Source organism: Macaca thibetana, chromosome 16, assembly GCF_024542745.1.
Source record: "Macaca thibetana thibetana isolate TM-01 chromosome 16, ASM2454274v1, whole genome shotgun sequence".
NCBI lineage: Eukaryota > Metazoa > Chordata > Mammalia > Primates > Cercopithecidae > Macaca > Macaca thibetana.
This window is the reverse complement of record NC_065593.1, coordinates 23,020,064-23,042,476: the sequence shown is the minus strand read 5'-3', so window position 1 is coordinate 23,042,476 and position 22,413 is coordinate 23,020,064. Positions and strand designations below refer to the sequence as shown.

Sequence of the window (22,413 nt, the reverse complement as noted above, 5' to 3'; positions counted from 1 at the left end):
AACTCCTGACCTCAGGTGATCTGCCAGGATCAGCCTCCCAAAATGCTGGGATTATAGGCATGAACTACTGCAGCTGTTTTTCTTTTCATGGATAACCATGAGGGGCTCTTGGGTCTCTGGACGAGTCATCCTGTCATGAGCTAGACAGAAGAGAGCTCAGGCTCACACGTCCTCTGTGGCTGGCAGCTGAGGGCATGGGGCCATCCAGATCCTTAGGAGACCTCAGCCCTGGCTCCTTCTAAACCAGCTTCTCTCTGACCTGCAGGGGTACATTCCGCTTTGAAAGACCTGATGGCTCCCACTTTGATGTTCGGATCCCTCCCTTCTCCCTGGAAAGCAATAAAGATGAGAAGACACCACCCTCAGGCCTTCACTGGTAAGGCCAGCTGAGGCCCCAAGTGCTTCCTTGGTCACCAGGAAGAACAACTGTCATCCCACAATTGCTGCAGAACTCTTCTCTCCCCATCATGGGCCACAGTGGGTCTCTTAATTTGATTGTGGGGTTCTTTTTGTGGTGAGGGTGGTATAACTTTTCTTCAGAAGACCCATGTGGGACACCTCCAAGGCTGGCCTCCTCATAAGCCCTGCCTATACCATGTTCCAGTAAACCTCTCCACCTAGGAACTGTTTTCAGCTGCCACAGGCCTGGAGGAGTTTCCTGGCCTGTCACGTGAGGTTTGATCAGTAAACCAGTGCACGCTTGGCCACCCTTGCCATTTCTGCTCCCAGAGTCTCAGACTTCCCTTCTGACCCAGTGTGTGCCCTTGATTGCTTTCTCTGCTGCCCTTCCAGGGAGCTGCCCCCCGGTAGGGCATGTGCCTGTTTCCCTCTCAGCCTGGAGGCTGGCTGGACATCTCCTACGGTCAATGTGCCTCTCAGCTAGTTGGCAGGGTTGCTGGACTGGACTCTTGTTCACTTTACCTTTTGCCAAATGCAGAGAGGGAGACCAGTGTCAGAGTCAGAGTGGCCTGGCTCTTAGCACTGACCAACCATTGCCATTTCTGGCCTCGCTAGGCCCAGGAGAGGAGGGAGGCAAGCCAGTCGGGTTTCCTGGAGCAATGGGTGCGCCAGCCCTGAGCATGACTCTGCCAAGCATCCAGACCACAAATGCAGGAATTTGGCCGAGGAGCAGCTTTAGGTATGGATGACGACTAAGCCAAGCTACTTCCTGAGCTTCTCTCAGATTTCCAAGAGCCAGAGATGAATTGTGCTGCAACTTGCCCCAATTCTTAGGATTTCTTCTCCTCTGCCACTGCAGTGATTGTTAGAGGTCATTTTCTTGAATTAATATTAAATCACAGTTCCAGCCCTTGTTAGTGTTGTCCTTAGTCCTCCAGGGGGAGCCGGGGTTGCAGGGCAACAGTACAGTCGCGCTTATGACCTAGCTAGAACACAAGGTCAGGTGATAACGGAAACACAGGAACTCAGCCCATGGCCGCAAGCTGGCCAAGGCCTGCTCACTGTAAACATGGCTCTGTACCATTGAGTTTAGCACAATTTTATTAGAAATTAGTGTTTGCTTCCATCACTAATGCTGAGCAACCAAACATTACAGTTATGTGATAAGGAAAAATTCTCTCCTGCCCAGGACCTGCGCCATCCTTTAGGCCCACCTTGGTCACATACCAAATTCAATAAAATCCAATACTGGTCTGTGTTGTTAACAGCAGGCTGCCAGGTTTCTCAGAAACTGACAAGAAAGTCTGACCTTCATCTATACTTTTTTGTTTACTTACCCTTGGGCTGCTTGGAGTTGAAAAATGCACACAGCCAAGAGTTGCTTTCTGAATAGGGCTGGAAACTTTCAAAGAAAACCCCCAAACTTTTAAGCCACAAAGTCTGATTTAAGAAGCTAAGATCATGTCAGTGAGTTCAATGTTAGTATTTTCCTTAAGACCAAGGAGATATTTTCAGTCAGAGAAGATAAATGCCCAGTCCCAGACTACTGTGCTTTCTCGGCAAGAAAGACCGAGACACTGAGGATGTGAACGTCAAAGCAGTAAGCAGGGACTAAAGGGGATGGGGAGGTCAAAAGGCAAGCATCAAAACACCTCAGTGGGGAGCTGGGAATTTGAGTATTAAAGGACCTCAAGAGGGCAGCTGAGAAAATAGGCCAGTGGTCTCAGGCCGACGCATTCCAGTCTCTGTGGGAAAGTCACAAAGCCAAAGCCTGAATTTGGCCAAAGAAATGGATTTGTCTTTATCTTGTTAACCTCAATGAGGGCTGGAAGAACTAGTAGCTGACCACCAAGGTACCTGACCTGAGAGTCTTAGTGCTATTTATACATTCAAGACTGTGACTAACATAAAATGCCTAATTAGAAAGTCACATTTCCCTTGTCCCGCCGTCATGTCACTTCAGGTCCTTGTGTCTAACCCTGGGTCTGGCATTTGCCCATAGGCTCTGTGGCATCAGCTATCATAAAAGTAGTTAAGAGGGATAAACTTGATAACCTGTGTTCTCTCCAAAGAGCGGAAAGTGGGTACAGTATGTGGCTACGTTGCTTTGTTAGGCTGGCAGAACAGTCCCTCCCTGATACCATTCCTTTGGAAAATAATTCAGATAAGCTGCATTCTGGTTTGGCCAAGCCAAACAAAAAGGAATGAAAACCAAAGCCCTAAAGAGGAACTTACCTCCTGGCTAGTTCTTGGCATCTCCATGGCTGAGTTACCCAACAAGGAGTGAAAGCCTTCAGGGTGCTTCAGTTGCTCCTGTCATCCTGCACTCAGAGACACCACTGGGCAGAACCACTATCCCAGCCAGGACAAACCAAGACCACAGGTGGTGTGGGCAGGGGGTAGATGTGTGGCCAAGCATGGGCTACCTCTGTGCAGGGGCTGCTGGGAGCACCGGGCTCTGAGTTTGCTGTCCTCAGGTGATGGGCATGCCAGCCAACACCATGCAGTACCCACAGGCTCCACGGTCTTCCTGCCGTGGCTCATGTTTCTGGCCCCTGTGACAGCTCTTTGGCTTTACCGTATGTGAGGACAGCATGGCTGGAAGCCAGGGGTACTCAAGAGAACCACAAAGAGCAGTCATGCTAGACCTAGGAGCCAGTGATGTGACTCTAAGATGGGGAGGTAAAATGTCCTTTCTCACAGGCACCCTGTGAGGACTGCAGGTCCCAGCTTAGCCATCCTTCCCTCCTCAGTGCACTCTGAGCTGCTGGCCAGGCTGGCAAAGCCAGAGCTGCTTTGCTGGATGTTTTTTTATTGCTTCCTCTTTATCCCCTCTTTATCCTCTATTCTGCAGGGAAGCAGGGATTAGGGTAGAAAGACATGGGTCAGGGAGAATATCAACCTCCTGAATAACAGTACAAAGTGCTTTAAAGAAACAGATCCCACAGGCATGGAGAAGGGCCAAGGGTTCTGCCATATGTAGGGTCTTGGCACCCTGGAGGGCAAAAGAAATGCCCAGTTTCCTCGTTACTAGATTTAGAACTATTCATTTCCTAGATTATTTTTTAAAAACCAAACTTACCAAGCCTTGTGCTTAAACACCTTAGGAAAAAAGACATCCCACCTTCCATTATAAAACTGGGCCTCTACAACACCAGGAGCGGCCTTTTCCCCAGAATGAACCCATTCCCCATGGGCCTCAGCTGAGGCCTAAGGGGCAGTAGCCCTTCCACAGAGGGCCTAGGGGAAGGTTCTCGGCAGGAGGTGGGTCAGCCCATTTGCCCCAGGGAGCAGAAGCAGCTCCCTGTCAGACAGGAAGGGTGATGGTGAGCAGATAGGACAGGACTCAGTCTCCATAAGTGCTCGGGGGCAAGGCAGAGGAATGTGGTCCCTCCTCTGCCCAGACCCTCTGACCTCCGAGCAGGGTCTGTCATGCCTCTGGGTGCTGGAGCAGAGACCCAGCCAGCAGCAGCATGGGGTGGCCAATAGGGCAGGTTCCACAGGACGGGAGATAGGGCCTCCCGTGCCCTGACTTTCTGAGGGTCTGGTCAGTCACGATGAGTAGACTGGTGGCCGAGCTGCCGGTCATCGTAAGTGCTGTAGCGCTTGACGTGGATGCGGCGGACACGGTCCCGCAGTTCAAAGGTCTCCTCGTCTTCACTGGGGGAAGCCTGGCTGCGGCTACGGCTTGTAGCCTCCAACAAGGAGTTGTCGGGAACACGGGGAGTCTCATAGAGTAAAACGTTGAGTGTCTCCTCATAGATTCGGGCCTCTGGGAATTCCACCTGGGGTGAGGGAGGATGAAGACGGAGCAATGTTTCATCTTGGAGAGGGAGCTGTGTGTCAGAGCTGCTGGCCCTGAGGCTCCATAAGGACTCTGCTACCTCATAAGACAGGTGGCGGTCCGTCTCCAGGGAGAGCCAGCCTCCCTCCTAAGGCGGGGTGAGGGAGTGTACTCTATAGACATGAGGACAGGGAAGACCAACACCCTCCGCACCCCTGCCCCAGCCTGAGACCAAGGGACTAGTGGGCATAGAGGGTGAGCCAGGCCTAGGTCCAAACACAGCTCCACCACTTGCTAGCTGTGGAGCCTTGGGCTGAACCCTTCTGGGCAGTAGCTCCCATATGTACAAAAGGATGGTTTAGATCAACCCCTGAGAGTTCCTGTCAACATTACAGGAAAGATGTGATTGCTTAGCAGAAGCCTGGCACATAGCAAACCACCAAGCAGAGACATACAAAGAGCAGCTGCTATGCTGAGTGGTTCCGCTGCCTTTCCCTGCCTGCCCGACCCAGTGTGTCACCGGCATGACCTGCCCGGAGGAGAGAAAGGGAATGCAGTCAAGCACCTGAATTCTAGCCTGACCTGCTCTGTTGGACTGAGCTTCTGTTCTCTCATCTGTCACATGGGGAGAGTGGCTCTAGCCCTGTGTGTCTCACAGGTGTATTGTGAGAGGTCACAAGAGTTCATGAAAGAGAACACACTTAGGAAGATGCCAGGTGTTGCTGCCACTTCCACCGCAGCGTCACCAGCCACTAGAGACCTGCCCCTGAACCCTTTCACCACCGATAGGGTCAGGAGCCACCCACACTGTCACCTTCCCTCCCACCCCTACACCAAAAACTGCAGGAGGAAGCAGGGTCACCTGTAAGCTGGCCTTCCCCAAACCCTCTGCAGATCTCCCAGCCGGAGGCACTTGAGTAGTTTAGGGGTCGACAGGTTGCTTGGCAAGTCTGGCTACTTTGAGCTCTTCACACCTACATGGCCCTTCCTGGATGACCTGCCATCCACCCTAGCAGATCATCTCCAGGACCTGCACTCACAGGAGGCAGCTCCTTTCTGGGGTAACTGACTGCAGCTGGGGGAGAGGGGCCAGCTGAGTTTGTGATGACTGTCACCTATCAAATGCCTGATGTGTACCTGGCACTAAGTTGATTAGCCAGAAACCCCCAGCTAGTGGGGGCCAGTGAGGAGATTTTATTTTATTATTATTAAGAGTGTTTGGAAACTCCTGGGCTCAAGGGATCTTCCCACTGCAGCCTCCTGAGTAGCCGGGACTACAGGCGTGTGCCACGATGCCTGGCTAATTTTTCTATTTTTTGTAAAGACGGGGTTTCACCATGTTGTCCAGGGTGGTCTTAAACTCCTGGGCTCAAGTGTTGTGCCCGCCTCTGTCCCTGGCTCAGATAGGAGATCTGAACAGCATTCTAACATGAAAGCCCAAGCTATTTCTACACCATACTTCCACTCCAAAAAGTTGTATCATTTTCGTATCTTGTCATACCATCATCCCCATGTCTGCAAATAAGGAACCTGAGGCCCAGATGGCTTAAGTGGCTTATCCAAAGTCAGAAAACTGGCAAGTGGTGGAGCCAGCGTTCAAACCTGAATTGGGCCAACTTCAAAGACCCAGTCCTTCCCACTGTACTAAGCCACTTCCTGCTGGTCAACGGCCCCTGCCCTGAGCTGTCAGGAACAAAGCGGTTCCCTTCCATTCCCCACACCCCCTTGTTCTGGCTTTGTCCTTGCCCAGCACCATTACCATGTTTGGAAAAAAGAGCCAAGTGCACGCCCCTTTTGCTCCGTGCTAGTCACACCCCAACCACACCCTCCTACAGTGGGTGTGTGTCCTCCCTGACCCATGCAGGGGGAATCCCCCACACCTTGGTCTGCTTCTTCTCTGTGGCATACACGATGGAGGTACAGCACACCTCTGCCAGCTTACGGCCCTGGCCATAGAAGGACCAACAGCAGATCTCGTCGCCAATGACATCCTTGATGAAGAGCACGCGGCCGTTGAAGCGCAGGGAGAGCTTGTCAAATAGCTCGATGTTTTTCAGCAGGTGGTCATCAGAGTTGCTGAAAAACCCACGAGGGCCAAGAGGCCTGGGAATGAGGTTCCATTCCAAGGGAGTGTGCTAGACAAGTGGAGCCCTCCCCTCCCTCCCTTCCCCTGTCCTGTCCTGCTGAAATGAAAGCAAGATGCCAGGGGGCCAGGAGACAAAGGATCATAGGGTACCCTCTGGGTTAGGGGGCCTGTAAGGAAAAGGAACTGAGTTGGTTTTAAGTCAAAGTAGGGACAACTGAGGGAGCAGGTCTCCCCTCACTAACGGGGAAGGAAGGAGACAACGCTGCTATTTCAGTGGGAGGCATTCCCTCCCTTACTGTGGGGGTGACAGTGGCAATGTGCCTGTCCACAGGGAAGCATAGGGAGGTTTGGGACTCTGAACCTGCAGCCACCTGAGTCTACCTAACTGTGGCCTATGGATAGGACATGGGCTGGAGGGTGTGGGGAGAGAATCAGCCCAGTGTGAACCGCACAGGCTGACTCGGGGGACTCCCAGCTCACTGGCCTCCTAGCATCCCCTTCACCTGGTAGGATGACATGTGTCAAAACACCTGACATGCTGCCTTCGTGATACACGTTGAGGGCGCATTTCACCTTCAATCATTTATATCCCAGCCAGGGCACCCTGCCGAGTTCCAAAGGCCTCTGTCCCAATTTCCCTTCTACTTTCTGTTCTTCCCCCACTTAGCACAGCTAGTTCCAAGACCCAGGCCCAGACCCACGCCGACCATGCTGGGAGTGCAGGCAGCATGCATTGGGTGTGCTGCCCAGTGTCTGCTCTGGCTGCTCAGCCCTGTGACGCACCCTACCTGGTGTAGGAATACTTGTTGTTGCTTCTGTTGTACAGCAGCTTCACCACGGGCTGTGAAGGAGTTCAGAGTGAGGGCCAGGCCGGGGGCCTGGCATCCCCAGCCCGCAGCCCGCAGCCCTCAGAGGTCCCGGTACCTTGGTGGAGGATTCGATGAGCCGCTCCTCCTCCTTCAGGGATGTGATGATGGGGATGTTGCACACAGGCTGGTAGAAGTCCTTCTTGTCCTGCGCGACACAGAACAGAGAACCCTCTTTAGGATCTTCTGCTTTCCAGGCTTAGCCAGGTACCTCTGGAGCCCCTCTGCCATGGCCACCTGCAGCTTGGTGAGGAAGTGTCAGACACAAATCATGAGGCCCCTGGCAATAGAAACTGCCAGCTGGAAAGTGGACCCCCATTTAGAAAACCCAAGATCCAGGCCAGGTGCGGTAGCTCACACCTGTAATCCCAGCATTTTGGGAGGCTGCGGCAGGCAGATAGCTTGAGCCCAGGAGTTTGAGATCAGCCTGGAAAACATGGTGAAACCTCAGTCCTACAGAAAATACAAAGATTAGCCAGGTGCCATGGCGCACGCCTGTATTCCCAGCTACTCTGAAGGCCAAGGCACGAGAATCACTTGAACCCAGGAGGCAGAAGTTGCAGTGAGCCAAGATCACACCACTGCACTCCAGCCTGGGTGACAGTCAAAAAAAAAACAACAAAAAAAACCCGACAACCTAAAATCCAGGTATCAAAGCATAGACACCAGAAGCAGGGCCTAATCACGCTGCCAAGTGTGAACACCCGGCTGCCAGGTTGGTGGGCCTGGGTGGCATCTCACTTGTCTCATTAGGTTTGCACTCATCAACCACGCCTCCCACACAACCTGCCAGGAACCAGAGTCCTCCATCTCACAAGAAGGGGCAACTCCTGACCTCGTCTGCCCACCCTGCTCCGCCCCACCCGTGTACCTGCAGGGCACTCTGGCACATGTTCACCAGCCCCTGGATGAGGTAATACTTCGCTTCAGCCATCAATTCCTTGATTTCTTGCCGGTTCTGAGGGAGGGTGATGGTGTCATCTCGGAGGTAATTCAAAATGGTGCCAAAGTGCTTTCCACAACGGTCTATGAGGATCCAGCCTAGGGGTGCAGATGACCCTACGGGGTTAGTTTGCCACCAGGTACCTCCGAGGCACGCAAAGACCACCTGATGAGCTGGCAGCAGGTGGCAAGGAAGGGGGTCCACAAGCACAAAGCCCTCGCGCAGGGTGACAGAGGCGGGGATGGAGGTTCTAGCACTCAGGCCCATGGCTGCTCTTCACCCTTCCTCTCTGAAACCCAGAACTGGCACATCCCACAGGGGATACAGCCCTCCAGGCTGTACAGGCCACAGGGGCCTAGGCTCAGGGCACCAGGCCCAGCCCAACACAGAAACCAACTGCTGCCGGCCTTCTGCCCACTGCCCAGTCTTAAAGTGATGGCTCCTATGAGAATGTTGTCCTATTCAAATATTTTAAAAGTATGGCTCTTCTTCCTGGAAAATGCATAAACATAGCATTCCATGTACAATTTCACAGAATTCTGAAGCTCTACTAGGGACTCCAGGGGATGACACCTTACATAAGGTGAAGAGGAAAAGTGACTGAATTCAAGATCTGGTCATTTCCTTGGGAACCTCTCCTGCCCTCCCCACCCCGAGCAGCAAGCCCCAATGCCTCACCTTCTTTGTCTGTCAGCACCTCCATGCGCCCGCTGAACATGGCCTTGAGCATGGTGTCGTGGCGGGTCAGGGCCCGCACGGTGGTATAGTACAGAGAGCCGCCCACGTTGAGCTGGACGTACTTGTTGCCCAGCCCTCCTCCCTTGAATCCACTGAGCTTGGGCTTAGCCCCTGAGGCCGGGCACAGGCAGGTGTCCCCCGACATCTCCCGCTGCAGGTAGATCACCACACGGCAGGAGGTAGGCTTGGAAGGCTCCGCCGTGGTGGAAAGGGTCACAAGTGAGTGGCCAGTGGAGGCCAGAGCCTCATACTCTCAGTGCTGGACATGGGAAACGGGAGAGAAGACAAGAGTCAGCTGAGAGAGCCCTTAGACCAAGAGGAGACAATAGCGGAAACATGACCGTACTCATTCTCTCCTTGACAAGCCCAAGCACTGCTCCCTGGCAGAGGCTAAGTCCCTGCCATTTTGCTTTCTTTTTTTTTTTTCTTAGAGACAGGGTCTCACTCTGTCACCCAGGCTGGAGTGCAGTGGCGCCATCTTAGCTCACTGCAACCTTTGCCTCCCAGGCTCAAGTGATCCTCCCACCTCAGCCTCCTGAGTAGCTGGGACCACAGATGCGCACCACCACACCCAGCTAATTTTTTTTTTCTTTCTTTTTTTGGTAGAGACAGGATTTTACCATGTTGCCCAGGCTGGTCTCGAACTCCTCAGCGCAGGCGATCCGCCCACCTCAGTCTCCCAAAGTGCTGGGATCATAAGCGTGAATCACCGTGTCTGGCCTCCCTGCCATTTTTACTATAGCAGGAACCAGGGCTGGAGGCAGTCTCCCAGACTCCTGCCCTGGTCCCCTCATCAGCCTCCCTGAGACTCAGCTCTATTCAGGGCCTCAAGGAAGACAAGCAAACCCATGGAACCAGTCAGAGAGGGCCAGAGGAACAGATCACCCTAGAGGTCTACCAGTCAGATTCCAGTTACTTTCTTGTCAAGGTTCCCAGGATCCCAGACTTCCAGCCAAGCCTACTGGGAATCCAGCTAGCCTAGGAGTTTCCCAGGAGCCAGAGGGACAGGATGCACTTCCTTTCTAAAGATTCCAGCCTCAAGAGCAGCCTGTGCCAGTGTTTATTTTGAGCACCACCGAGAGTCTGGCTTCAGGAAGGAAAGTAAAAGCAGCTTCAGGAGAGAATTGAGTAAGCCAGGGTGGGGGGTGCTGGCCAGTGTTCTTGGCGCAGGTTACCTGGGCTTCGGCTGGGGCTTCCTGACCTTCCCCTTTCTTGGCACCAGGCTTGTCCCAAGTTCCTGAAATTGTCACCATTTTTCAGGGAAGAACAGCTATAGGGTGGCTGTTTTCCTTTCTTTTTCCTGAGAGGGAGCCCAGCCCTACTCTCCTCTTCTCTCCCAATAAGAATGGGAGAAGAAAGGACTAGAAAAGATCAGAGGATAAATCTAAAAACAATGAGGTAAGCTGTGTGCTGCCACCTGCCTGTACTCCTGGCTACTCAGTAGGCTGAGGTGGGAGGATCTCTTGAGCCTGGTAGTCAAGACCAGCCTGGGCAACATAGCAAGACCCCATCTCTTGGCATTTAATATATATTAGCTCATTTAACTAATTCAGCAATTAAACTACTGAGTGCCTACTATGTTAAGCAATAGGGAACAATGAAAAAACATTGTCTTTGCCTTCAAACAGTTCAAAGGAGCATCATAACAGGAATTTTTAAAAAGAGAGAGAGCTAGCATTTATTGTACCCCTATGTGCCAGGCACTGGGTACTCAGAAGAGAACAAATATAGAAAGTCATGTCCACATGGCGCTTACATTCTAGTGGAAGGAAATAGACTATAAACAAGGACTTGAATAAATAAACAGATAATTCCAGAACCTGATAAATGCAATAAAGATAATAAAACAGTGATATGAGAGTGATTAGGGAGAGGCACTAATTTAGACAGAGGGACAGGGTAAGCATCTTTGGGAAGGTGACATTTCAGCTGAGGTTTGAAGAGAGCATTCTACACAGATGGAAGAGTAAGTGCAAAGTTCCTGTTAGAAACAAGTTTTAGGGGCCGAGTGTGGTGGCTCACACCCGTAATCCCAGCACTTTAGGAGGCTGAAGTGGGTGGATTGCTTGAGCTCAGGAGTTCAAGACCAGTCTGGGCAACAGTGAGAGTTTGTCTCTACAAATGAAAAAAAATTAGCCAGATATGGTGGCTCATGCCTGTGGTCCCAGCTGCTTGGGAGGCTGAGGTGGGACGATTGCTTGAGCCTGGGCAGGTCAGCCTGGGTGACAGGGAAATCTCGTCTCAACAACAACAAAATAAAAACAAGTTTTAGGATCAGAAATAAGGTCATAATGGCTGGTGCACAGACAGTAGGGGGAAGTTGGTTTGATGTCAAGTCAGGGAAGGCAGGTGTTAGATGATAACAAAGTGTGGATTTCATACTAATTGCTATTACATATATATATATATATATTTTTTTTTTTTTTTTTTTTTGAAACAGAGTTTCACTCTTGTTGCCCAGGCTGGAGTGCAGTGCCACGATCTCGGCTCACTGCAACCTCCGCCTCCCAGGTTCAAGCTATTCTCCTGCCTCAGCCTCCCTGAGTAGCTGGGATTACACGCATGCACCACCATGCCCAGCTAATTTTGTATTTTTAGTAGACATGGGGTTTCTCCATGTTAGTCAGACTGGTCTTGAACTCCCGACCTCGGATGATCCGCCCGCCTTGGCCTCCCAAAGTGCTGGGATTATAGGCGTGAGCTACCGCGCCCGGCCTATTGTATATAATATATGAATCAATTGGAGAGTTGCAAGCAGAGGAGTGATATGATCTGACTTGCTTGTAGTGTATTTTGAAAAGATAACGGCTGCTGGGTAGAGAATGAATTGTAAAGGTGCAAGAGAGGAAGTGGGAAGACCAGAGGAAACTGTAGTCTAGGCAAGAAGAGATGACGGCGGGCCTGGACCACGTTAGTAATAACGGAGACAGAAAAAAAGTGGAATGATTTCACCGAATGCTCATTACATGCAGGAGTTTACAGTTGCTCCTCTCTTGTAAGTGCAACCCAGAAGCAGGGCACTGGTTTCCTAAGTTTACTGCTGTGTTCCCCTAATGGTGCTTAGCACAATGCCATGCACATTTTAAGTATTTAACATATGTCAGTTTGTTGGATTGAAATTGTCCCTGAAAAGATTTAGGTAAGTCCCTGGGAAGAATGTCCAAGGAAGTGGACGGCCAGCGTGGGTGCTGTGTGAAGCAGTGAATTCCTTTGGCGGCTTGTCTGGGAGACTCTTTCCTTTGCCACAGAGGTTGGGTATGGGAGGTGAACCCTCACCAGGAGGCTGCCAATGACTAAGAAACACTAGAATGGTATGAGATCACCTTCCCTTCTTCCGCCCACCTCAAAGGAATAAATCCACCTCCCTAACAGGCATTAGCAAGTTCCCTATGGATTTTGTGTCTAGCCCTAGTTTTCCCAGGATCAAAGAAAGCATACATACATGTTCTGTCAATGCAAAGGAGCTCAAAGGATAGGCCTGCCAAGAGAGGTCGGCGGATCCAGAGTTAATCTATTCCTTTCCTACAAAGCAATTGCTTTGAGCCCCTGGATGACGTCAATCAGATTCCGCCCAGACCAATGGGTTCCAGGAATCCTGTGGCAGGTGACGCCCCAGAAAGTAATTCCAGTGAGAATGAAGTTTCCACTGATAGCCACAGTGCTCTTCCTTCCGCACTTTGTGTGTGGATATTTGGGGATGCCTGGGGCTAGGGGCGGATCCATGGCTCACGCAACGAAGCTAATGGGAACCCAAGCAGAACAAAGGGCAAACAGCCGCGGCTGTAGAAAGAGGAGAGGTCTAAAAGGAAGAAGGACCCAGAAATCCGTCAGACACGGAGGACGGCGCGGGGAAAGCTGAGGGCTAGAGTGGGCGGATCTAGCAGAAACCCTAGGTGTAAAGGTTAAGCGTCACCCAAAAAATCCTGGGAAATGTGGCCGGTGTGGGCTCTTCTCTAGCCCGGGCCACTCCTCACTACCGAGAAACCCACACCGATTCTCACGCCCACCCTCCGCGGGAGATCAGAGCTCTCCTTTTCCCCAACGCCGCCCGCGCCTTTTCCCCAGGACCTGGCCGGGCTCGCTATACTCCAGCAGGGGCCGTCCATCCCTTCCCCGAGGGCATCTGCGGGCCCGGCTCTCACCGTCCCCGGGGGCGCCTCTCCTCTCAGCTGGGTGGCCAGCGGACTCCGAGCCGCCCCTAGCCTGCAGCCGCCTGCCCACCAGCAGTCCCGGGCTGTGAGCTCACATCCTGCCCTCGCCGACTCCGCCCGGAGTGCGGCCCAGCCCCACCGGTCGGGGAGCCTGAGACTACAAGTCCCTGCATGCATAGCGCTCTATCCGGGAAAGGGTGGAGGCGGAATCCCCCGAGGGTCTTCGCGGAGAGAGGAAAGCCACTTCCGGCCGCCTTGCCGGCGCTAAGGCTTCTGGGTCTTGTAGGCCCGACCTCCCCTCGGGCCTCTGTTTCCCAGCAACCTCTGTGGATTCGGGGCTGTAAGTGCTTCCGGGGTCAGGAAGGTAGTGACGTCATGGGTAAACAGGTTCTGTAGCCGTGGCAGCGGCCGTGGCAGGCTGACTGGGTACCGGCTGCCGCTGACCCGGGAGAAGCTGCCTGTCTACATCAGCCTAGGCTGCAGCGCGCTGCCGCCGCGGGGCCGGCAGGTAGGCTGACCTCGGGTCGGGGGATGCGGGCGGACCAGGGGCGAGAGGAGCCTGACAGGCCCGCGTCCTGAGGAAAGAGCCCGGGCGGAGAGAGACGTGGGAATTCCGCCCCACTCTCAGGGGGCGCTTTCACACCCAGGTTTGACGCGTTGATGCTTGCCACGATCTTACGAGGAAACTGGGGCTCGGATAAATTCGGGGAATTTCCATAGTAAAGAGTCGGCTCGCAGTGCCTCGCATGCATCTGGGAGAGCCTGGCCACACAAATTATGCCACCGCGTCATGCTCAGGGAGCTTAGTCCCAGCTCTTGGGCCAGGTGTTGCTCAGATGCTCAGACACGCGTGTGATGGGAGTTGGTAGAGAATCTGTGAACTCTTTCCCTGCACCCCTTCTTCCATCTTACCTATCTCTTTAAGCCAGCCCCTCCAATCAGATAGGTGGGCCAAGCCAGATTCATGGGAGTCATGCCTGACTTGTTTTTCTCTTATCCCAAAACCCCCACATTCAGTCAGTCCATTACTAAGCCCCAATCACCTCGACTTACAAAACATCTCAACTCGGAACACTTGTCTTCAGCTGCCAGCCTTGGTTACTGTAATGGTCTCCTGTTTCCACGGTCATTCATTCCGCATTTACTGAGTGCCAGTTATGTGTGGGCACCATGCTAGGTGCTAGAGTTAGAGTGGTGAACAAGAAGGTAGTTGGGGCCTTGCCCTTTCTTGTTCCCTCCAATCCGTTCTCCAGGCTAAGCAAGAATGATCTAAGTCTGATTTTGTTGGTTTGCTGAGAACTCTCTGGCTGCCCATTACCCTTCTGATAAAATCCAAGCTCATTACTGTGTCTTTCAGAGCCTTCCGTGATCCAGCTGTTGCCTCCCTGTCTAGCCTCATTCTGTTCCCTTCTCTTGCTCAGTCTCAGTTCTCGGAATGCATCAAATTTCCTGTTGCCTCAGGATCTTCACGTATGTGTTTCCTTCTGCCTGCAATGCCTTGCTTCCCTTTCACTTGACAAACTTTTGGACAGTCTTTAGGTCTGTTTAAGTGTCATTTTTTCAGAAGGCCTCTGTAGGCACTCCCCTCCATTCCGCCAGCCATGAACTGTGTCCTGCCGCACTTCACATAGCACCATGTACTTTTTCTTATACTAATACCACGATTTGTGATTATTTGTTTACCATCTGTCCAGAGGCATTGTTTTCACTAGTCTGTCCCCAGAGCAGGGACTCAGTGGATGTTTCTGAATAAATGCGTGCTCTCAGGGAAGGGAGTGGAAGTTGAAGCAGATATTTGCTCCCTCACGTTGCTCGAATCTTTCTGGAGCAGCTGGTCAGATTAATGACCTGTAGCTGCGAAAGACTTTTTTTTTTTTTTTTTTGAGACAGGGTCTCACTCTGTTGCCCAAGCTGGAGTACAGTGGTGTGAACATAGCTCACTGCAGCCTCCACCTCCTGGGCTCAAGCGATCTTCCCAGCTCACCTTCCCAGGTAGCTGGGATTACAGGCGCATGTCACCAGCCCTGGCTATTTTAAAAATTTTTTGTAGAGACGGTATTTTGCCACATTGCCGTAGGTTTCGAACTCCTGTGCCCAAGTGATCCTCCCACCTCAGCCTCCCAAAGTGCTGGGATTATAGGCATGAGCTACTGCACTGGCCAGATCTTTTTAAAAAGCCCTATTTTAAGGAAGCTACAGATGAACACAGTGCTTCAAAAGGATGATGCTAGCTCACTTACATCAGTGGATTCCAGTGAGGCCAAAGGCTAAAGTCATCTACAGACAGCTCATAGACACGTATTAGTTGGCCCATGCAGTGTTGAATGTGGGTTTTCCCCCTTACTTAAAAGTTTTGAATTACATACCAACATTGAGATATTGGATTTCTGGTCCTCTTAAAAACCAGAAGTTCTGGCCGGGTGCGGTGGCTCATGCCTGTAATCCCAGCACTTTGGGAGGCTGAGGTGGGTGGATCACGAGGTCAGGAGTTTAAGACCAGCCATGGCCAACATGGTGAAACCCCGTCTCTACTAAAAATACAAAAATTAGCTGGGCAAGGTGTCAGGCGCCTATAATCCCAGCTACTCAGGAGGCCGAGGCAGGAGAATTGCTTGAACCCAGGAGGTGGAGGTTGTAGTGAGCCGAGATCATGCCACTGCACTCTAGCCTGGACAATGGAGTAAGACTCCTTCTCAAAACAACAACGACAACAACAATAACAACAACAAAAGATCCAGAAGTTCTGGAAACAGTGAGACTTGATTATTTTCGAACCATTGCTCCTCTTGTGTCACACCTGCCCTAGACAGCCACCCCCAGAATCACCCCATTCAGAACAGGACTTCTCTAAGGAAGCCACGAGGGAAACAGCTGAGGCTGGGGGCAGTGAGGGTAGAGGGAAGGGGCTGGTGCAGGTCCAAGTGATGGTAGACTTTGGAGCACCTGGGTTTTAGAATTGGCATAGCAGCTAATTGCTAGATGTAACTAGCATTGCCTCCCTTTTTAAACAGGTCATATGATGTCTATTTTTAATTTTGTGTGTGTGTGTGTGTGTGCGTGTGTGTGTGTTTGAGCTAGAACGAGGGTGAGTTTTCAGTATTTCCTTCCCAGAATTGAGGCATCCTTTGGAACAGAAATGCAAGGTGGCTTGGAAAGGGAGAAGATATCTTTGTTAGTTCTCTGTTGCCTACAGAAAAAATCGTAACTCCTTAGCTTGGCATACGGGTCTTCCTGGTCTGGCTCCAGCTCACCTTTTCAGCTCCATCCTTTTTCCTTTCATCCTTAGGCGGGGTAGGTCCTTTCAGTGACTTCAGGCCTTTGTCCATGCTGTTTTCTCTGCTTGGAATACCTATCCCTGGCCTGCTGTCTTGATATGTTCTTGCTGATACTTCATTCCTTTTTGTGTTTTCTGCTAGAAAGAGAATAACCCAACTTTGATTCCCAATTCAGGCAAGCATACATTTTGAGTAATATTCTCACTCCTGACTTTGTATTTTTTAACCATAATTTTTAATTCACCCAGATTTCTTTTATTTGGTTTGTGTGTTGTTCCAGTATGTGTATTTGAGAAGCCTTCTCATGTGCTTTTGGGTACATAACTGGTGATATATAAAGTAAATACACTTATGGCTCACAACTTAGTTCAGATGTCACTCCTTCTTTAACGGCTCTATCCTCCTCTGGCTCTTTACTGATATTTCTAAACAAGCATTTAACACAGTGTGATTTTTCAGTTTCCGTGTCTGTCTTCCTCCAGCTGAACTATGTGTCTTCAGGGCGGGCACCGTGTTGCATTCATCTTTGTACCCCCAGCATCTAGCAGTGTTGGCATGTAGTAGGCACTCAAGAAATGTGTGTTGAATGAACGATGCCTGTGACAAGTAAGCGGACTTTATTCTTTCCTGACCCTTGCTCCTATGACACACCTCCTCCTGACTGCCACTGTCACTCCTTCAGAGCAGAACTCCTCTAGGAAGTCTGGATGGGAAACAGGTGAGGCTCAGAGAGGTGGTGGCAGAGGGAATGGGGAGCCTTTGGAACATCTGGGTTTTTGGCATTGGTGTCCAAGGGCAGGAACAGGGCTGGCTTGGCAGCAGGCATTTCATTGGGTGGCTAGGAAGTGATGAGGAATTGGGCTGGTTTCTTTGCAGCCATGGCCAAGGACATCCTGGGTGAAGCAGGGCTGCACTTTGATGAACTGAACAAGCTGCGGGTGTTGGACCCAGAGGTTACCCAGCAGACCATAGAGCTGAAGGAAGAGTGCAAAGACTTTGTGGACAGTGAGTATTGGGGAGATACCGTGTCACTCAGCTTTGAGCTGCCATTCCAACTGTACCCCAGGCTCATCTTGGCCCTGCCACAGTGGAGCTGCTGGCTCCCTGGAGGTCGAATCTGGCATCTGTGAGTTCCCATGTGCCACCCTTCTCTGCCTGCCCTCGTGCTCTCATGTGTCCCCAACAGAGCACCAGTCAAACCAAACACTGGGATGGGGAGGGTGTTTTTAGAGATGCCATCTTTCATTTCTTGCTCTTAGAAACCTTAAACTTTCTGGGAACATAACCATGGCTTGGGGGTGAGAAATAGAATTATGTACTCCTGATTTGATTTCTTCAGAGGAAGTCTTCTTAGTGGCAGGTTCTCTGTTATTTGGAGTTAGAAGTGATAAGTGAAGTTTCTAGAAGCAGCTCAACAGACTTACTGAAGTCATCTTTTGGCTAGAAATCTTCAGGAAGCCTCCTGTCCCAGCAGCCAAGTAAGCCCAATGCATTCAGTACAGAGCCCTATCTAGCTAGAGCAAGGGATTTCTGAGCTTTCTGGGGGCTTCCTAGGTTATGGAGAGAGCTTGATTAGTGAAAGGTAGCTTGGGTTCTGTCACTAACCTTCTGTGATTGATGTGCCATGCACACACCTCTCTCTGGGCCTTAGTTTTCCCTCAGTAAGTTGTGTTTCCGTCACATCCAGGACATTGGAGAAAGTGAGCAGGAGATTAGGCACTTAATGCTGTGAGCTCTCTATTTTCTGTGGTTACAAGTGGGAAGCCGCCATCCCCACTGTTAATTGAAATCTGGTGTCATACCCGTAGCTAGTCCAGAGGCAGCGCTTGTGTCCTGAGGCTGCCCTTTTGTGAACAACAGTGCTTCCTGTCATTCCTGGGGAAGCAGGGTTGGGGTCTGTCTGGAGGATGAGCCCAGCAAGGGCCTAGTGCTTTCATAGCCTGAGATCATAGCAGCTGGTTGGCTCAGTGGGGACACAAGGTCCGGGTATGTCCTGGTCCAGCTGGCCACCCTTCTCTAGGTTCAGACCAAGGGTAGGAGACAGGCCAATAGGCACCAAAGTGTTTAAGTGACAGGGTCTCGCTATGTTCCCCAGGCTGGAATGCAGTGGCAGTTCACAGGCATGATCACACATCCTCTAACTCCTGGGTTCAAGTGATCCTCCCACCTCAGCCTCCTGAGTAGCTGGGACTACAGGTGCTCACCACCATGCCTGGCTCACACCAAACTATTTTGACACAAATTAGAAGGGGCAGTCAGCTCTGCCCTCGCACTGCCTCAGCACTCTTACCGAAGGGCGGTGATGAGACTGAGGAAATATTTTATTTTTTGTTCTTTTTCTGAAAGAAATTGGCCAGTTTCAGAAAATAGTTGGTGGTTTAATTGAGCTTGTTGATCAACTTGCAAAAGAAGCAGAAAATGAAAAGATGAAGGTAAGATCAGCATGTCTTCTGCCTACGTCTTGGCCTGGGACCCTAGTTTACTACCCTCTCATCTTTCTTCCCTCTTGATTTGTTTAGAGGGGTGGGTGGGTGAGTTTTCATTTAAGATTTTAAGGCCGGGCGCGGTGGCTCAAGCCTGTAATCCCAGCACTTTGGGAGGCCGAGACGGGCGGATCACGAGGTCAGGAGATCGAGACCATCCTGGCTAACACGGTGAAACCCCGTCTCTACTAAAAAATACAAAAAACTAGCTGGGCGAGGTGGCAGGCGCCTGTAGTCCCAGCTACTCGGGAGGCTGAGGCAGGAGAATGGCGTAAACCTGGGAGGCGGAGCTTGCAGTGAGCTGAGATCCAGCCACTGCACCCCAGCCTGGGCGACAGAGCGAGACTCCGTCTCAAACAAAAAAAAAAAAAAAAAAAAAAAAAGATTTTAATAACTTCTAGTCCACTTAACCTACTGAACTTACGCCAGTCTTTATTTCCTTTAATCTTTTTTTTTTTTTTTTTTGGAGACAGAGTCACCCAGGCTGGAGTGCAGTGGCGCAATCTCACTGCAACCTCCACCTCTCAGGTTCAAGAGATTCTCCCACCTCAGCCTCCCAAGTAGCTGGGACTACAGGTGTGCACCAACACACCCAGATTACTTTTTTGTATTTTTTTTTTTGAGATGGAGTTTCCTCTCGTTGCCCAGGCTGGAGTGCAAGGGTGCGATCTTGGCTCACTGCAACCTCCGCCTCCAGGGTTCAAGTGATTCTCCTGCCTTAGCCTCCCGGGTAGCTAGGATTACAGGCACGCGCCACCACGCCTGGCTAATTTTGTATTTTTAGTAGAGACAGGGTTTCTCCATGTTGGTCAGGCTGGTCTCGAACTCCCAACCTTAGGTGATCCACCTGCCTCAGCCTCCCAAAATGCTGGGATTAAGGTGTGAGCGACTGCACCCAGCCATTTTTTTTTTGTATTTTTAGTAAAGACAGGGTTTCACCATGTTGGTCAGGCAAACTCCTGACCTCAAGTGATCTGCCCACCTTGGCCTCCCAAAGTGCTGGGATTGCAGGCGTGAGCCACCACACCTGGCCTCCTTTCATCTTCATATCAGCACTGATGTAGATGGTTTTATCCTTATTTTATAAATGAAGAAATGAAGGCGTACATAGTATGATTGGTGAAAGGCACAAGGCTGAATGGCACCACCACATGTGCTATTGTGTCTGTGTCCCTGGCTCTAGGAATACTCCTAGACCTGTCTCAAAGCTGCCGTCAAGTTCTTGAGGCACTTTGTGATCAGTAGGTTAATCCTTCTGACTTAACCCAAAAGCTTTGGGGCTCCACTCTCTATTCCTCTCTGGAGACTGACATAGCTCCCAGATGACCCCTCCCCACTTTGAGGACTTGTTGCTGTAGACGGTTTTAATGAAGCCATGGCCTTCTCTGGCAATACTGTAGGCCATCGGTGCTCGGAACTTGCTCAAATCTATAGCAAAGCAGAGAGAAGCTCAACAGCAGCAACTTCAAGCACTAATAGCAGAAAAGAAAATGCAGCTAGAAAGGTAAGAAGTCATGATGTAAAGCAAGTTCTTTACACAGCTGAATTTCCACTCTTCCTTCTGGAGTGATCACTTCTTGTCCTTACTCTTCATCATTGTTTTCCCAGGAATAGCATCTCACTTGTCATCCTGATTTGAAGATTTTTAAAAATAAAATTACATTTGATGGGAAGGAAATAGAAAACTTAATATCAAACCACCTCTAGTAGTTTGAGCATGAAAGGGTCTACGAAGTTGGCTGGCTTTCTGAAAGAAGACTTTCCTAGGGCTGAGATTTCTCATGGGTGGCTCTGGGTAGGGCTTTGCCTCTTTCTTTCTTCATTCTGAACTCACACCATTTCTTGAAATCATTTAAACCTCTATATCCTTCTCTAGAAGAATTAAGTCTGTGGTTTACTTCATCTTTTTTTTAGGGCCTCTAACAATTTTGTTTTTCAGGTATCGGGTTGAATATGAAGCTTTGTGTAAAGTAGAAGCAGAACAAAATGAATTTATTGACCAATTTATTTTTCAGAAATGAACTGAAAATTGCACTTTTATAGTAGGAAGGCAAAACAAAAAAAGCCCCTCAAAACCAAAAAAACCTCTGTAGCATTCCAGCGGCTTGACCAATGACCTGTCACAAGAGGTGGCGTGTAAGGAACGCAGCCCCCTGAAGACAGCACTACAAGTCTGGGGGAGCCAGTTTTAAACATCAGTGCACAGCTGCTGCTGGTGGCCCTACAGTGTACGTTCTCACTTCTTATGCTTAATTGGAACTAAGCAGTTTGTAAACTTTCATCCTTTTTTTGTAAATTCACAAAGCTTTGGAAGGAGAATACATTTTTGTTTTCAAATGGCTTGATGTACCTTTTTTTCCTGTTGCCCTTGAAATATGTTTAACCCGTCGTGAGAGAACCCTGGATTCTCTATCCCCCGTCCACAAAACAAACCAGGCAGTGGTCAGCAGCTACCTTTATTTGGATCACACATGTGAGTCAGACAGTACCACTAATCAGACCAATATGGCTTGTGAGCAAAATGGGTGGAAATAGAGGGAACTGACTGGGACCTGTTGTCTAACATCATTTTAAGGTTGGACTTGAGCAGAGACTTAGAGAAAGCTGATGGAATGCCAAGCATCAACGTGAAGGACCCTCTATGCACACAGTGGATGTTATGCCTGGCTGTAGCCACCTTCCCTTCTGAGAACAAGATGGGAACCACTGAAGTGTATTAAAGGATTAAGTTATCCACTAGGAAGCATACTAGCACACTTCCAGATCAGCCTTGAGATGCTAGACTTCAGATACAGGAACCTGTGTCAGGTGGCTTCTAGAAATGTGGAAGACTAAGATTTAGAAATAGAATAAACTAACTTAAAAACAAACAAACAAACAAAAACCTTCCAGGATGATCTGTTTACAACAGCAACAAAAACATTTTCCAGTTTAATCCATTTCTGACTGAAAGTCATTGTTGGGCTGACCCTTAAGGAAAACTAAGTTTAAACTTCTTTGCATAGTGTTTTTTCTTTTTTCCTTGGGTTAGAGGTGGGGACAAGAAAACATTGATATAGTTTTGAATTAACATTAAAGAGGCAAAATTTCACATTTAAAATGGCCCAAAATGTACTGTTCATTTTGCTGACAGGTGATAACACTCTTGAGAATCAGGTGTGGAGGGTTTAGTCATAATAAGCATATATGCTGTAGGTCAGGTGACTCATGAACATGTCAAACAGGCCATGTTCTTTAGCAGTTTCTGGTCTGGTCCTGCTCTTAGTAATCTTGCGGTGGAACTCAGGCACACAGGTATTTGGTACTACTTCCTTATAACCTAGCCCACACCCCTTTGCCCACTCTCAAGCTGATCGGTCTGTTCATCCCAGTGCCCTTAGAAGGTGAAGGTTTGGGCTGGGCCCAGTGGTTGACGTCTGTAATCCCAGCACTTAGGGAGACTGAGGTGGGCCGATCACTTGAGCCTAGGTGTTCGAGACCAACCTGGGCAACATGGCAAAACCCCGTCTCCACAAAAAAAAAAAAAAAAAAAAAAATAGCCATACGTGTTGGTACACGCCTGCAGTTCCAGCTACTTGGGAGGCTGAGGAAGATAGCTTGAGTCCAGGAGGCAGAGGTTGCAGTGAGCTGAGATCATGCCACTGCCCTTTACTCCAGCCTGGGCAACAGAGTGAGACTGTCTTTTTTT

The 22,413-nt window shown here is 50.2% G+C and overlaps 4 protein-coding genes across 8 annotated transcripts in view; 2 read left to right on the top strand and 2 right to left on the bottom strand.

Annotated features, from left to right (window-relative positions):
- POLDIP2 (DNA polymerase delta interacting protein 2) overlaps positions 1-1,312 on the top strand; it is a 222,000-nt gene extending 220,688 nt beyond the window's left edge. For both annotated transcript variants that reach the window (XM_050763230.1, XM_050763229.1), the window contains one exon: positions 266-1,312. In XM_050763230.1, the coding sequence (XP_050619187.1) occupies positions 266-380 (115 nt within the window). In that variant the 3' untranslated portion in view covers positions 381-1,312. The remainder of the gene's footprint in view (positions 1-265) is intronic.
- Positions 1-21,062, top strand: part of IFT20 (intraflagellar transport 20) — a 245,198-nt gene extending 224,136 nt beyond the window's left edge. The window contains exons 2-7 of one of the 4 annotated variants that reach the window (XM_050763253.1): positions 13,326-13,475; positions 16,930-16,960; positions 17,119-17,247; positions 18,589-18,674; positions 20,126-20,229; positions 20,665-21,062. In XM_050763253.1, coding sequence (XP_050619210.1) covers positions 17,121-17,247; positions 18,589-18,674; positions 20,126-20,229; positions 20,665-20,746 — 399 coding nt within the window. In that variant the 5' untranslated portion in view covers positions 13,326-13,475; positions 16,930-16,960; positions 17,119-17,120 and the 3' untranslated portion in view covers positions 20,747-21,062. Of the gene's footprint in view, positions 1-13,325; positions 13,476-15,457; positions 16,961-17,118; positions 17,248-18,588; positions 18,675-20,125; positions 20,230-20,664 lie in introns of those variants that run through there. The other 3 variants (XM_050763257.1, XM_050763256.1, XM_050763255.1) reach the window with 3 other exon arrangements.
- The window catches only part of TMEM199 (transmembrane protein 199), a 345,481-nt gene that overhangs the window by 14,776 nt on the left and 308,292 nt on the right, over positions 1-22,413 (bottom strand). The window lies entirely within an intron of this gene.
- Positions 1,483-13,249, bottom strand: TNFAIP1 (TNF alpha induced protein 1). Its single transcript, XM_050763233.1, has 7 exons — positions 12,959-13,249; positions 8,757-9,075; positions 8,007-8,176; positions 7,194-7,283; positions 7,058-7,110; positions 6,064-6,259; positions 1,483-4,184 (listed from the first exon to the last, which is right to left on the bottom strand). Exons 2-7 carry the CDS (start codon positions 8,959-8,961, stop codon positions 3,948-3,950), a joined length of 951 nt encoding a protein of 316 aa, XP_050619190.1. The 5' UTR covers positions 8,962-9,075; positions 12,959-13,249; the 3' UTR covers positions 1,483-3,947.

What these genes read in the sequence shown, in the direction of transcription:
- TNFAIP1 (XM_050763233.1), bottom strand. Translation starts at nt 8,961, where the DNA reads ATGTCGGGGGACACCTGCCTGTGCCCGGCCTCAGGGGCTAAGCCCAAG. An exon ending in GGTGCTGACAGACAAAGAAG is followed by an intron (nt 8,177 to 8,756) that starts GTGAGGCATTGG and finishes CTGCACCCCTAG; the next exon opens with GCTGGATCCTCATAGACCGT. An exon ending in TCATCGAATCCTCCACCAAG is followed by an intron (nt 7,111 to 7,193) that starts GTACCGGGACCT and finishes ACTCCTTCACAG; the next exon opens with CCCGTGGTGAAGCTGCTGTA.